Source organism: Haplochromis burtoni, unplaced genomic scaffold (genome assembly GCF_018398535.1).
Source record: "Haplochromis burtoni strain Fernald_Lab_line unplaced genomic scaffold, NCSU_Asbu1 Contig_566, whole genome shotgun sequence".
In the NCBI taxonomy this organism is placed as follows: domain Eukaryota; kingdom Metazoa; phylum Chordata; class Actinopteri; order Cichliformes; family Cichlidae; genus Haplochromis; species Haplochromis burtoni.
Window position 1 is genome coordinate 176,469 of NW_024582927.1, and position 14,811 is coordinate 191,279.

Sequence of the window (14,811 nt, forward strand, 5' to 3'; positions counted from 1 at the left end):
TATGTTTCTTATAATGGTAAATTTTCTCACTCACAATGTTTGATGTAGTTTGTTTATTTCTAAACAAAATATGGGTTTATGAAATTTGTAAATCAATGTATTCTTATTTTATTTAAATTTCACCCTGTGTCCTAACTTTAAAACAAAAATTGAGTTGTATGCTGTAAAGTATGGCGTGATCCAATTCTGTGTGCAACTTCACTGGTTTTCACTGGATCAATTAAGATCTACAGAAACTGGTTAAGGTGCACACAGAACTGAATCATGCACAGTTTCAGTTTAAGTTAATGGGATTTTCTCATGCATTTAAAAAATAAAAAAAAAAAGGCTTTTACAACTTAGTCACTCAGAAAATGCATGCAACACTTTTCCCCTTAGTTTCAAATTATACCTTATTAAATTGACTGCTTTAAATGGTATGCATTAGTGAAAAATAATTCTTTCATTTTTTTTTTTTTAATTTGTTTTGTTACAGGATGTTAATGAAAGCGCTGCCTGTGCCATAGCAGAAACAGTCTTTAGAATTTGTGTCATTCAACCAGAATAGGCAGAATCCCAGGATGTTTTGATTATTTTAGTGGGTGATCCTCCTGAGAACCAGCCTATTTATTTATGTCCTTTGTAATGGACATTTGTTTTGGCCTATATCTTTTGACTTACGTGAGCTACCGTACGAAGTCCTGATGTACTAAATAGAGGACATCCTGGGCATTCCATTGCTATCTCATGTGTTTTGGCTGGCTTCTTCTTTATATTATATATCTGCAATTTTCTGAATATTTATAATTGAGCTATTTGTATAAACTAGAGATATTCCTTCTATTTTGTAACTTTGCAATATATTATTCAATTTAGTTCAGTGTGTTGCTATTCTTATTGCCTTGGAGGAACTGTAACCACATGATTTCTATAGGACATAATTTATATTCTTATCAAAATATTAATATCCTGGAACAAACCACTCCCATTGGATACAAATGCACCATTTATTAGCACGGCTTTTGTTCTCCATCTATCAGAATGTCACAATGATAAAAACAAGTATTGATAACTAAAATGCTTAAATATCAAAACTGTAAAATAATCAGCTACTGACCATTTATTTAAAACAAAAAAAAAGTACACTGAGAGCTACAATACCCCTGGGCTGCCAGAAGAGCAGTTCACTAAAATGCTCTCATGTATCCCCAGTACATGAGTACTTTATTCAATAATGTCTATAAACCAGTTTCCAGGGAATCCGTTTCTTTGGCAGAAAGTAGAGAATTTGCGCTGACATGCGTAAAACCATACAAAGATTCTTTACAATAAAAATAATCAGGCATAAAATAATAAACCATATCCAGAAAACAGACCAGTGTATTGTCCCAACCTTCATCCACCTGTGTAACTGTTAGTGAAAGAAGCACGGAGCTTCTCGTTCTGTGCACAGGTGCAGATTTAACTTACCTTGTTAACAGGAAGATGCGCACAGCATGCTGTGCTGAAAGCCACCATGTCAGCCTGTGCATAGTGGTGAGACTGATAGAGAAAACACAGCATCATGCTCTCTTTACAAGCATTGTCCTTTTATCCGATTAAACCATAAATGTCTGAAAGCAGAAAGTAAAGTTTCCTCTACTGTTCTTTCTTATACAGTTCATATTATTTAGATTAGAGGAGAGGAGGAGAATTCATGAAGGGAGACTTAAGATAATGCAGTTACAAGCAGAACTGCACATATACCTCCACAGCTTCTAGTGCACACATTTAGAACAGTCACAGACACTTTGACAACACATTGCATGCATCTGTTGTTCTAGCTTACTGAAAACCCATCTACCAGCTGTATGCGACTCCATGTTGGCAGGCCATTATTGGTCTTGGCCTAGCAGCAGTGCAAACACAGTAGGATCGAGCCTTATACACTGTTGACTCGGCCAACATCTGGAGCGTCAAACACCATGACTGAAATAAACAACATGCATATTAAGAAACAGCATGAGGGAACACGGACATGGCTCAGAACAAACTGCAGTACAGCCAAACCAAACCCAGTTTTGGCTACGGTTGTGTTCCATCTCAATTATTATATATTCACTGTGGTGACTGTTGTCTGAAACCTGTCGTGATTGCATACCTCTTTAGTCAAACAGAACTAAAAACGCAGAATAAATAAATGGTATATCCTAAAGCACTGGAGCCAATGTTTTGATTACCAGCACACGCAAAAGCGTGGAAGTGTAGAGACCATCATAAAGAATACCAGTGGAGCCTGTCAGCATTACACTGCAGCCATTTCACAGCTCGTCAACAGTGTGCAGATTCCTAACATTTGTTCCTATAAATAATTTTGACCCAAAGAAAAAAAGACAAAAGAATGATCCAGATTTTAAAAAAAATAATAGACTGACTGCTGCTCTTTCTGCCCACCAGACTTGGCCAGTGCCAAGCAGTAATAAACCTGTTGCAGACAGTCACAGAGGAACTTGTACATTCATGAACTAGAATACAAGCTAATCACTTTTTTGTTTCAAATCTATTTTGCAGCTAAAAGAGGACAAAAAATAAATAAATAAAAAATGTCGCTGTAATTAAGCACTTGTAATACACACACACACTTCACAGATTTGAAGCTGGACTGTGGTTTCCATCTTAAGAGTCTGCCTTGTTCATAAATGTAAAAGTGAAGTTGTGATTTCATCTTTCATAATAAAAAACAAACAAACCCATAACTGTACATTTTCCCCCACAGGTCCTTGTCAGAACAGATATTTTCGACATGAGTCTGATCCACACCGACACTCCACTCGAACTCTCTTCTTTGGAGAGCCAGGAAGCCCAGCTAGACTGAAACTGGAATCCATTTTGGTGCTTTCTGTATCAACTGGATCAACTAGAAAGACACAGAATTCAGGCTGGTTAACTCCCATGTGAAATTAATCGGTTTATATATAAGCACAGTTAAAAACAACACAGGTTGATCAAAGTGCTGCACAAAGGAAAAAGTGAAACAAACACACACAAAGAAATGACAGATTTATCCACATTTAACACATCAAACTCATATACATGAAAAACAACAAGCAAAAAAAAAACATGGCTCAGAAACACTGATGCTCTGCTGTGAGCCAGCAGCAGCATATACCTTGATCACACTGATCTCAGAACAATGAGATCAGTGTGATTAACATTTGGGGAGGCTTGGATCCTATTACTGAATGACATGAACCCAAAAACTACTGCAGATTAAGCACACATTAGTTTCCCCTGGTGGCAGCCACTCCACGCCACAAAAACTGAACGGTGCAAGAAAAACAAACTAGTATGAGAGGCTGACCAGGCTTCAGAGACTTCTAGATCATGAATCCTCAATCTGATCAATACAGCCCACACCCTGAAAGCTACAGGATTAAAATGTTCGGGCACCAGGCACCACAACTCACACTCTATGAGTTCTTATGTAAATTCCAGGAGAGGCTAGTGAGCTTAAATATAAACATATTTCACCAGTGGGTGACAGAACTTGATTTATTTAGTTCTGTAGTCTTCTGAGTGCACCTTAAAGTCTGGTTAAGGTCAGTATTTGTGCCAAAATACATATGACTCAAATTTGCTCAGTCAATTTACTTACTTTGCATTTTGTAGTCAAAGGTGAGCTCCTCTCCTGCTCGGATAGCACGTGTTGAAAATAACGCAATTCTCGGAAGCCTTTCGTCGATGTTGTCAATGAACACGTTGTATACCTGCAGGTTAGGGTTACACTGCAAAAGGAACAGAAGGTTTTTCAGGAGCTTTTTGTTCGCACAGACTCTGCTTTCATATTTGAAAAATTGCAGTCTGGTAGTACATGTGTTGCTATGCATGCTGGTCAATATACATCAATATTAAAAGCTTTTGTTTTTAATGAAACATGTTGGAGAAACTGTGGTCATTTACAAATGGCTGAGAATGGACAAAGACAGACACATGTTCATAGGCACTCACGCTGTGGTTGACAAAGTGAGAAATGTTTCCTAGGTGAGCTGCATCCACTGTGTACACGTCCTCGACATAGTCCAGGTCAAAGAGGTACGTAGAGCCCTGGCGATCATATATATGACCTCTTCTCTCTGCTTCGTCTGTGGTGATAATCTTGTGGAAACAAAACAAAGACATAAGAAAGAAAAGAAAAAGCAGGAGCAACTGTAACAGGCTGCATGCCTGGTTGATGCATCCGTGCTAAAACTAATTCTGATAAGATTCTTCATATCAATAATCACCTCTAATTGAGTGATTTGTAAATATTAGTGCCATTTCTTACATTTGTAAACCTGTAACATATTGCATTGTTTAAATAGTTTTGTCTTTTACTGTTACTGTCTTGGAGCAACTGTAACCCAGATTTCCTTAGGGATTAATAAAGTATTCTGATTCTGAAAACACCATGTCAGTGTAACCACCAGATGACTGTAACCTGCTAAGAAATAAGAGGAGTTTTAATAGAAAGCTGTCATTTGCATGAGTGAATAGATATTTAATCAATATCTGTCTCCTGCTGCTGCTCCGTATACAGCAGTTTTATTTACTGTGCAAATGAGCATAGTTGGATTAAAATGACATATAAACCAACAGAATTCTATTTTTCAGTTCAATTTTTATATATCTAGTGCTAATTGAAGACAACAGTCAACTCAAGTTGTCTGTGATTCAGGCTGTAGTTTTGAGGTGTGGGCTGTAATGTTAACACACAGATTTAGCAGAATCTTTCTGTAATCTAGAATTTCACCAACATTCAAAACTTAACCCAAAACAGGCTCAGAGTGTTTTGTAAAATTAAAAGAGTTTACTAATATTTTTGCATGGTTTTGGATAATTTTGTACATTCAAACAATTTACAACATTTTGTATCAGCATTAAACTGCCAGCATTACATTTCTTTATGGATAGCATCACTATACACTGTTTAGATAGCAGAATAATTCTGCTAATACATCAGATGTTATAATTTATAATGTCACAAATTAATTTTTAAATTTGTTTTTTATTTATATTGGCATCTGAATTAACATGATTGGAAACACGTGTGTGTCACATGTTGGACAAAAACGTGAACATGATGCTAAAGCAAAAGTTGTAGCTTCTTTGGAGGAAAAGTAAATAAATAAAAAAAACTATGTACATAAATGAACTAAAACTTCTGCCACTAGGTGGCAATGTATGACGAGCGGACGTGTACTCCTGTACTAAGAACAAGACATGCTGGATTTGGGATGAAACCAGGGTGGCAGCAGCTGGCAATACTGCTTTATAGCAAGGCAGGGTTCAAACATCTTTAACAAATGAGGATGGTTATGACGTGCTGATCATATACAGCACCCACAGTGGTGTGAAAAAGTGTTTTCCCTCTTCCTAATTTCCAACTTTTTATGTGTGTTTGTCACACTTAAATGTTTCAAATCATTAAAAAATGTAAATATTAAACAAAGATAACACAAATAAACACAAAATACAGTTTCTAAATGAAGGTGTTTAGCACATTCAGAGGTGGACTTGCTGAATTCATGGTTCCATTTACCACACCCAGTCTTCCAGTTTCTGAAGCAGCAAAATAGCCCCAGACCATCACATTACCACCACCATAATTTACTGTTGGTATGATGTTCTTTTTCAGAAATGCTGGGTTCCCTTTACACCAGATGAGTATTTTCCCAAAAGTCTTGATCATCGAGATGTTTTCTGACATGAGATGGGCCTTTATGTTACTTTTTGCTCGGTAGTGGTTTTTGTCTTGTGACTCTGCCATGCAGGCTATTTTTGCCCAGTCTCTTTCTTATGATGGAGTGATGCAAACTGATCTTAACTGAGTCAAGTGAGGCCTGCATTTCTTTGGATGTTGTTCTGAGGCCTTTTGTGACCTCTTGGATGAGTCGCCACTACACTCTTAGGGTAAATTTGGTCAGCTAGCCACTCCTGAGAAGGTTCACCACTGTTGTCGCCATTTGTGGATAATGGCTCTGAGTGTGGTTTGCTGGACTCCCATAGCTTCAGAAATAATTTTATAAACTTTTCTAGACTGAGAGATCTCAATTTGGTTTTCATTTGTTCCTAAATTTCATTGGATCACAGCATGACGTCTGGCTTTTGAGGATCTGCCGGCCTACTCCACTTTGTCAGGCAGGACTTATTAAAGTGATTTCTTGATTGAGAACAGGTGTGGCAGTAATCAGGCCTGGGTGTGGCTAGAGAAAGTAAGCTCAGCTTTCCCAACACCTCCTGACCCCAAGTATAAGTGAATGAATTAATTGTATAAAGCACTTTGAGTGTCCAGAGTAGAAAAACACTATATAAGAACAAGTCCATTTACCAAGATACTTTGGTAATCTCAAAATTACAACTTTTAGAATAAAATTATGTGAACGTGAATGACTGCTAGTATTTGTGTTCCCATGTCTACTGACTATTTACTATAATTTGGCCTTGATTTGGAATCAATCAACTTGGAATCAGTTGACCAGGGTATGTCCTTCAATGCACATATTAAACTAATATGTAGGACTGCTTTCTTCCATCTGTGCAACATCTCTAAAATTAGAAATATCCTGTCTCAGAGTGACGCTGAAAAACTAGTTCATGCATTTATTACTTCCAGGCTGGACTACTGTAATTCATTATTATCAGGATGTCCTAAAAGCTCCCTGAAAAGCCTTCAGTTAATCCAAAATGCTGCAGCAAGAGTCCTGACAGGGACTAGAAAGAGAGAGCAGATTTCTCCTGTATTGGCTCCCTGTTAAATCCAGAATTCAAAATCCTGCTCCTCACATACAAGGTCTTAAATAATCAGGCCCCATCTTATCTTAATGACCTTATAGTACCGGACTGAGTGACTTAGCCTATGAACTGTAAAGTGTTTACAGAGGTCTAAACAGAAGCCACTTTCCCATACACTTCTATAGGACCACAACTATGACTGTCTGATGGCCCTATGCAGGTCTAAGGCACTGTTTTTCTGACCAGAAAGCTAAGTGGATGTTTTATACTGTCTGTTTGGGATCATTGGGACTGATATTGCTACTGCTTTCAATGCTGCTGTTCACCAAAGTCAATCACCTGGCTTTATCTCACCCTACCACAGCATCCTGTTGTCACACCAACCTTCTGAATGTCCTCTCTCATTAAAACAAACAAACAAATATAAAAAGAAAAAAAAAAAAAAAAAACTGTCTAACCAGGTACTTCCATCTTCAATTTGCAATCCTAATCTACCACTCCACCCTTCCTGCACCCCTTTTCATCTCTTTGGTTAATTGATCCTGGGTCTGGGCGACATGTCAAACATCCTCGATGTACCGCGGGTTTTTCCATGTACGATGGTTAAAATGGGTTTATCGTAACCATTGGAGTATAAGTTCCCATGGAAATATTAAGCTATATGCAAGTAATTCACTGAGGCTTTTGTTTTTTAAATCGCATGCTGCAAATGCATCATTAAATCCCCCTCCCAAATGGAAATTTTTTTTACCTGGCACACTGCGTATGTATGTTTATATACAGGGAAAAATATGGCAACAGTGGGATTTTCCAACGAGCCAGGGAATGAGACTGTTCTTGGTCAGTCATTTTTATAGACACTATTTAGACTTTTGAGTTCGCCTGTTTAATTTCATTTGTTTTTGTCTCATGAATTATTGGTTGATATCCTGTTTTGTTGCTATGATCTTTTCTTTGTTAAAGGTCTACTGTTGACCACAGAGATCAAAAGATGAAAGGAGCACTTTAAAGTAAAGAAACTTTAAAGTGATCGCCACGGCAATTCCACTGTGAAACATTAACGGGTAGAAACAGAGACTGCAGCCTCACTGATCGTCAGTTTGTTACCTGTTGAAGTTCAACCGCTGGCTGCTGGTCTGGGGTTAGCATTCACTCAGCTTTAACATCAATCTGGGTTCTTGGCTAGGTTTTTGTTAGAATGCTGTCTGCACGTGAGTGCAATCTAACCAATAAGCAGAATTGATGATTGACTAACAATTCCAAGGACTTGAACTACTGAACTGGTTCTCTACATGAACCAGTTCTTGACTCCCATCCCTATTTACTATTCCTCGTTCTTAAGAAAAGAAAAAAAAAAAAAAGTATTTCCTATCTGATTATGTAATTAAGCACAGAAAAAAGTGCATGGTTTAAAAAGTGCGTGTACCCTTTTTAAACCATGGAGCCCAAGAGTTTCAGTCCACTACAATATTAAAAACAATGACATCCCTTTTAAAAAGAAAAAAAAAGAAAAAAGTCCTACAATGAAGCCATGGTAGTCTCATCACTGTAATATTCTTAGTAAATGTAGTACTTTAACCTCTATTCAGCTGTGCAGCTCATTTGTCCCCAATGCTGAAGGACGATCTCTTAAAAGCTTTGTTCAGCTCTGCTCAGACTGCACAAGCACAGTTTTGATATCAGTGGCTTCAGTAAGGTTTTCTCAGTCTGCCTTTTATGTTAAATCTATTAAGAAATAGCAAAAACACCCGGAATAATGCATACTTTTCTACTCTTTCATATGAGAGCAAAAAGACATGCTGAGAAATCTGACCTGTCAACACAAACTATTTATACAGTGGGGCAAAAAAGTATTTAGTCAGCCACCGATTGTGCAAGTTCCCCCACCTAAAATGATGACAGAGGTCAGTAATTTGCACCAGAGGTACACTTCAACTGTGAGAGACAGAATGTGAAAAAAAAATCCATGAATTCACATGGTAGGATTTGTAAAGAATTTATTCGTAAATCAGGGTGGAAAATAAGTATTTGGTCACCTCAAACAAGGAAAATCTCTGGCTCTCACAGACCTGTAACGTCTTCTGTAAGAAGCTTTTCTGTCCCCCACTCGTTACCTGTATGAATGGCACCTGTTTGAACTCATCATCTGTATAAAAGACACCTGTCCACAGCCTCAAACAGTCAGACTCCAAACTCCGCCATGGCCAAGACCAAAGAGCTTTCGAAGGACACCAGGAAAAGTATTGTAGACCTGCACCAGACTGGGAAGAGTGAATCTACAATAGGCAAGCAGCTTGGTGTGAAAAAATCAACTGTGGGAGCAATCATCAGAAAATGGAAGACATACAAGACCACTGATAATCTCCCTCGATCTGGGGCTACACGCAAGATCTCATCCCGTGGGGTCAAAATGATCATGAGAACGGTGAGCAAAGATCCCAGAACCACACGGGGGGACCTGGTGAATGACCTGCAGAGAGCTGGGACCAAAGTAACAGAGGTCACCATCAGTAACACACTACAACGGCAGGGAATCAACTCCCGCAGTGCCAGACGTGTTCCGCTGCTGAAGCCAGTGCATGTCCAGGCCCGTCTGAAGTTTGCCAGAGAGCACATGGATGATACAGCAGAGGATTGGGAGAATGTCATGTGGTCAGATGAAACCAAAGTAGAACTTTTGGTATAAACTCAACTCGTCGTGTTTGGAGGAAGACGAATACTGAGTTGCATCCCAAGAACACCATACCTACTGTGAAGCATGGGGGTGGAAACATCATGCTAGGCTGTTTTTCTGCCAAGGGGACAGGACGACTGATCCGTGTTAAGGACAGAATGAATGGGGCCATGTATCGTGAGATTTTGAGCCAAAACCTCCTTCCATCAGTGAGAACTTTGAAGATGAAACGAGGCTGGGTCTTCTAACATGACAATGATCCAAAACACACCGCCCGGGCAACAAAGGAGTGGCTCCGTAAGAAGCATTTGAAAGTCCTGGAGTGGCCTAGCCAGTCTCCAGACCTCAACCCCATAGAAAATCTGTGGCGGGAGTTGAAAGTCCGTGTTGCTCGGCGACAGCCCCAAAACATCACTACTCTCGAGAAGATCTGCATGGAGGAATGGGCCAAAATACCAGCTACTGTGTGTGCAAACCTGGTAAAGACCTTTAGTAAACGTTTGACCTCTGTTATTGCCAACAAAGGTTATGTTACAAAGTATTGAGTTGTATTTTTGTTATTGACCAAATACTTATTTTCCACCCTGATTTACGAATAAATTCTTTACAAATCCTACCATGTGGATTCATGGATTTTTTTTTCACATTCTGTCTCTCACAGTTAAAGTGTACCTCTGGTGCAAATTACTGACCTCTGTCATCATTTTAGGTGGGGGAATTTGCACAATCGGTGGCTGACTAAATACTTTTTTGCCCCACTGCATCTTATAGATTCCTGAAAGTAGCCGCCCTTTGCCTTATTGACAGCACTGCAAACCCTTCACCTGAAATGGTTTCACCTTACAGGTGTGCCTTATCAGGGTTCATTTGTGGAATTTCTTACACCCTTAATGGGGTTGAGAACATCAGGTGTGTTGTGCAGAATTCAGGTTGGTGCACAGCTGACAGCCCTATTTGACAACTGTTAGAATTCATATATGGCAAGAACTAATCAGCTAATATATATAGGCATATAGATCTATATATCTACAGGTAGATAGATATGGATAGAAAATGCCAAAAGGGGTATGCTTCCAAATACGAAATTGTGTGTGTACCCTGTGTACATATTTTTGTGATGACCAAAAATTGGAAGCTTACTATGCTTGTGGGGACCAACAGCCCTTATTGGGACAAAATCACCATCCCCAGGAGTTTGAAGCCATTTTTGAGACTCAAAATGTGGTTTTAGTGTCAGGGTTACAATTAGGTCATAGTCAGGGTTAAGCGGCTAGAGAAAGCCTTATGTCAATTACAGTGGGGCAAAAAAGTATTTAGTCAGCCACCGATTGTGCAAGTTCCCCCACCCCTTTGGGCATTTTCTTAGTATGAAAAGATACCAGTAGTATTCAGATTCTATTTTAGTGCACCACACCTTTCTTTTCATTTGCTTTCTAGCTGCAAGTTACCAGAAACAAGTGCTGTCACTTGTATCATTAAACTTTAAACCGATTCAATTAATGTATCACATCTGTCAAATCATCAAGCAGCTACTGGCTGCTTTTGTCATGCTCTACACTTCACACTGAAGCATGATACGCCATTTTAAAAAAAAAAAAATACTTAACAGATCTCACCTCCCCAATGTACTCCATGACAAATGTGTTCCTCTTGATGTGCTGCAGTGTGCGGACTCCCCATCCCCGGCCGTTCCCCGTTTTAAAGATACACAGATCGAACTGGATGCCATTCTGCACAACTCTGTTGGGACAGTCAGGCCCACAGCTGCAGCGGGAGTTGCACTCATATATTGGCTGTCCAGGCCGAATCCGGACCTGTCCTCTGTCGTTGTAGGCCATGCGTTGGAGGGAAGCCCCAGGGCAACAGCCATTCACTGGCTCCTCTAAACAGTTTTTGCATTCACAACCCACTGCCATCTCATCTAACACAATGCCCTGACCTACTTTATAGTTGTTGATATAGGTAAAGTTTTTCGGAGGACCCTCTAGGTCCACTTCGTTCATGACAAAAATGCGCCCTGGATGATTGCGAGTATGATTCAGATGGTCTTCCCAGCGCTGCAGACTCTGGCGAAGTTTGGCTTTTTGGACCAGAAATGAGGAAACTTCTTTATCTAGCTTTTTTGGGATGCAACGTCGCTTGTGGCGCCTCAGCTCCTGGTCCAAGTCAAGATGGAACTGCTTCATCAGTTTGGGACATTTTAGGTTCCTCTTGGGTTCCCAAGTGTTATCTGATTCTGGAAAGCCCTTCCATTTTACAAGGTACAACTCCTCTTCCTGAAACACACACAATAACGTCAGTTTTGGGGGCAATTAGTGGTTCAGCCTAAACTTAATTTATTCTGTTACCATGTATACCAAGGGCAACATCTGTCCCACCTCACAGATGTTCTAAATCTCCACAAAGCAAACGTACAATATTTACAGCATGTCCAAAAGTCTGGAAGCACCCCTCATATTTGTTTTTCTCCCAACCAGCCAGAGTTTATTGTAATTTTTTTAAAGTGCTCTTGAGCAGTAGCTCTCCAGTTTTCTGAAGGTGTTTGTCTTTCTGTAGACATGGTTGACTTTTTATTCGTTTTTAGTCCTTATACCCAAATATTTCATTCAGAGGCACCCTGTTACAGAAAGACATTTTCCATTTCTTGAGTTGAATCTATGGAAAAATACCAAAGGTAACACAGTTTGACAGGCATTAGACAATTTAATAGCTATTAGCAACAAGGTCAAAGAGCTATTAGCTGAAAACTTGGCAACTCTCAGCATGATGTGCAGCATCCTTGTTTGAGGAAACTGGACACAAGGAGATTAAACAGGAAGTATCAGCCCTAAAAAAAAAAAAAAAAAAAAAATCTATAGTAGATAGTTTATTATGTGAAAGGCATGTGCTTTAAAATAAATAAATAAAAAGAATAACGAAGAAAAGGCCCCTTACAGACTGACAGTGTGATGACAGGAAATGTGACATTTTTGGTTCAGAGGAGGCCAGGAGAGCTCCAGCAGTGAGAGTACTTTCAGTCTCATCATTCAACCTCATATGTTAGCACACATTTGAATAAATAACTACACATATTTCCTATTTTCCTCCCAAAATATACAAAAATGAGGGGTGGCTCCGGAGTTTTTGCACAGTACTCCATGTATATAGTGCTTTTCACACTCAGGAATCATAAAATGCTTTACAGGAAAAAAAAAATCCTAGACAAAACAACATTAAAAAGGCAGGTAAGGCACAATGAAACCATGAGCATGTCGAGTTGAATGTTTTAGCTGAGATTACATTGATTCTAACTATTTGGAGAAGACTAAATGAGTGCCACCTCAAATCCAATTGTGCCTGCTCAAAACTTCCACCTACATACATGTAAGGTTTTCTTCTAGCAACACCTTAATCTGTTCTGAGACGGGACGCTTATGCGTGTATACTTAACTAACAGGGATAAGAAGTGAGAAACATGAGTAATATTATATATATGCAAGATAGTGTATATGAGCACATTAAATACAAACTAAATAGTAAAATGATACAATGATGCAAAATGATACAAAAATCCAAAATATTATAGATAAGATATTTAAGGAATTTACACCATAGTGCATGGTTTCTTGCAGTCCAAAGTTACACTGTCTTGTGGTATCTACCTTGTACTATTAGGAACAATGTTTGTTATGCAGCACTTGCTGTATTATAACATCTTCTTTCTTCTAATGTCAGGTTAGACCATTTGCCTTCAAAGTGGAACAAAGAGGAAAAATGACTCTTATCCATGCCACAATACAATGAATACACACTAGCAGAATGTTTCACTATAAAGTAGATGAATGTAAAATATTTTGTACTTTTAGTACTTGCAATAAAACGCCTTTCAAACATGTCTGTGTGATGTCTAACAGTGAATGCATGCCTTGTCCAACAATTAAACTGGTTGATTTCATTAAAAATACTGCCAAAATATTTACTAGGAATTTATTTTTCTTCGAAAACAAACCCAGAAACCTTCCCTAACTTCACACTAACTAGAGTCTAAGTTGCCAACAATCCATATCATACCTTAGTCGATATCATACCTTAGTCTTCTTGTAGTCACATAGGAATTCAACCTCGTATTCATTGACGTTGGCTCTGCTAACTCCAAGCTCTTGACACTGGAGTTTCTCCATTCGACACATGGCTTCCAGCTCATCCCAGGACATCTTGCAGGGCACGCTGCAATCTAACACACCACACACCTTTAACTGACAGTGCCCAGTCTTTTTCTGACAGTGGAAAGTAAGGAAAAATTCATTTTTAATCTGACTCAGCTTCCTACCGCCAAACAGCGCACGGTGACAGCACACACGGTTTACTGCTGGGCTTTGTGCATTTGTGCAAATGGACAGCCAAAGTATAGCTGTGTGAAACAGCGTATGTTTTAAATCAAACGTCATGCCGGTACAGGGGGCCCGAAACTAGAATCCTTTTAAAGAGTTGCATCCACGTTCGTCCAAAGACCCACAATGTGCCATTTAAACATTCCCGAAGCGTTACATGGCGCCTCAAGCTCAACGCTACCGAGCACCGTGCAATAGCACCGCTAACTCCTCCGCTCACTTCAACACAGCGGCTACGGTCTGCTACCTGGAATACACAGAAAGCTCCACCAAGAGTTTAATCCAAGTTACTGAGTTCACAAGTCGACTATTTGGACAAAAAGACCGCTTTTATTAAACTGCACCCAGTACTTCGAACTATTGGCTTTCATAGAATAACCGCGATGTAAAAGCCCAGCGCTTAAGTTAAAACTGCGTAAATCCGAAGGTAGAAAAATGTGCATATTCGAGCTATTTAAAGGACATAGACACAACCAGGTAACCGCAAATATTAACTAGATAGTGTAAAATTAAATGAAATAACAGTCCTTATGTATTACCTTTCAAATTTTCCGCCATGTTTTCCGCACAGCCGCCAAAATAGGATAAGCTACATTGGTCAGAAAGGCCTTACGTCACAGAGATCGTAGCGGCAGCTAATTGGATGAGCGCCCTCTGCGAGCGTTCTGATTGGCTTAGAGAAGTAGTCCGGCGGGCACGCCGGAAGACAACAGATACAGTACAGCCAGTACAATGGATTCACATTTGAGTGAGTCTGCCAGCTGATTTCCTTTTTCTTCTCTCCGGTCCAGACATTCTGTACTTAAGTGTTGAAAAATACTCAAATAAAAGTACCGATTAAACTTATTTACTTAAGTAAAAGCGAAAAAGTACATGCTCTGAAATGTAATTAAAGTAAGAAAGTAAAAGTAGGTCCTTGGAAAACGTTTCTACCAACAATTTTTATGCAAAGCTGAACCCTGTGCTATAATAATGTAATAATGTAATCATATTAGTAGATAGGAATACAAACTTTACTTCAGTCTAAATTTTATTTCT

The 14,811-nt window shown here is 39.1% G+C and overlaps 1 protein-coding gene across 1 annotated transcript; it reads right to left on the reverse strand.

Annotated features, from left to right (window-relative positions):
* Window positions 1–972: 972 nt before the first annotated feature.
* On the reverse strand, window positions 973–14,435 carry LOC102309714 (histone-lysine N-methyltransferase SUV39H1). Its single transcript, XM_005948022.2, has 6 exons — window positions 14,313–14,435; window positions 13,471–13,616; window positions 11,020–11,679; window positions 3,967–4,113; window positions 3,614–3,743; window positions 973–2,875 (listed from the first exon to the last, which is right to left on the reverse strand). Exons 1-6 carry the CDS (start codon window positions 14,329–14,331, stop codon window positions 2,742–2,744), a joined length of 1,236 nt encoding a protein of 411 aa, XP_005948084.1. The 5' UTR covers window positions 14,332–14,435; the 3' UTR covers window positions 973–2,741.
* Window positions 14,436–14,811: the final 376 nt, after the last annotated feature.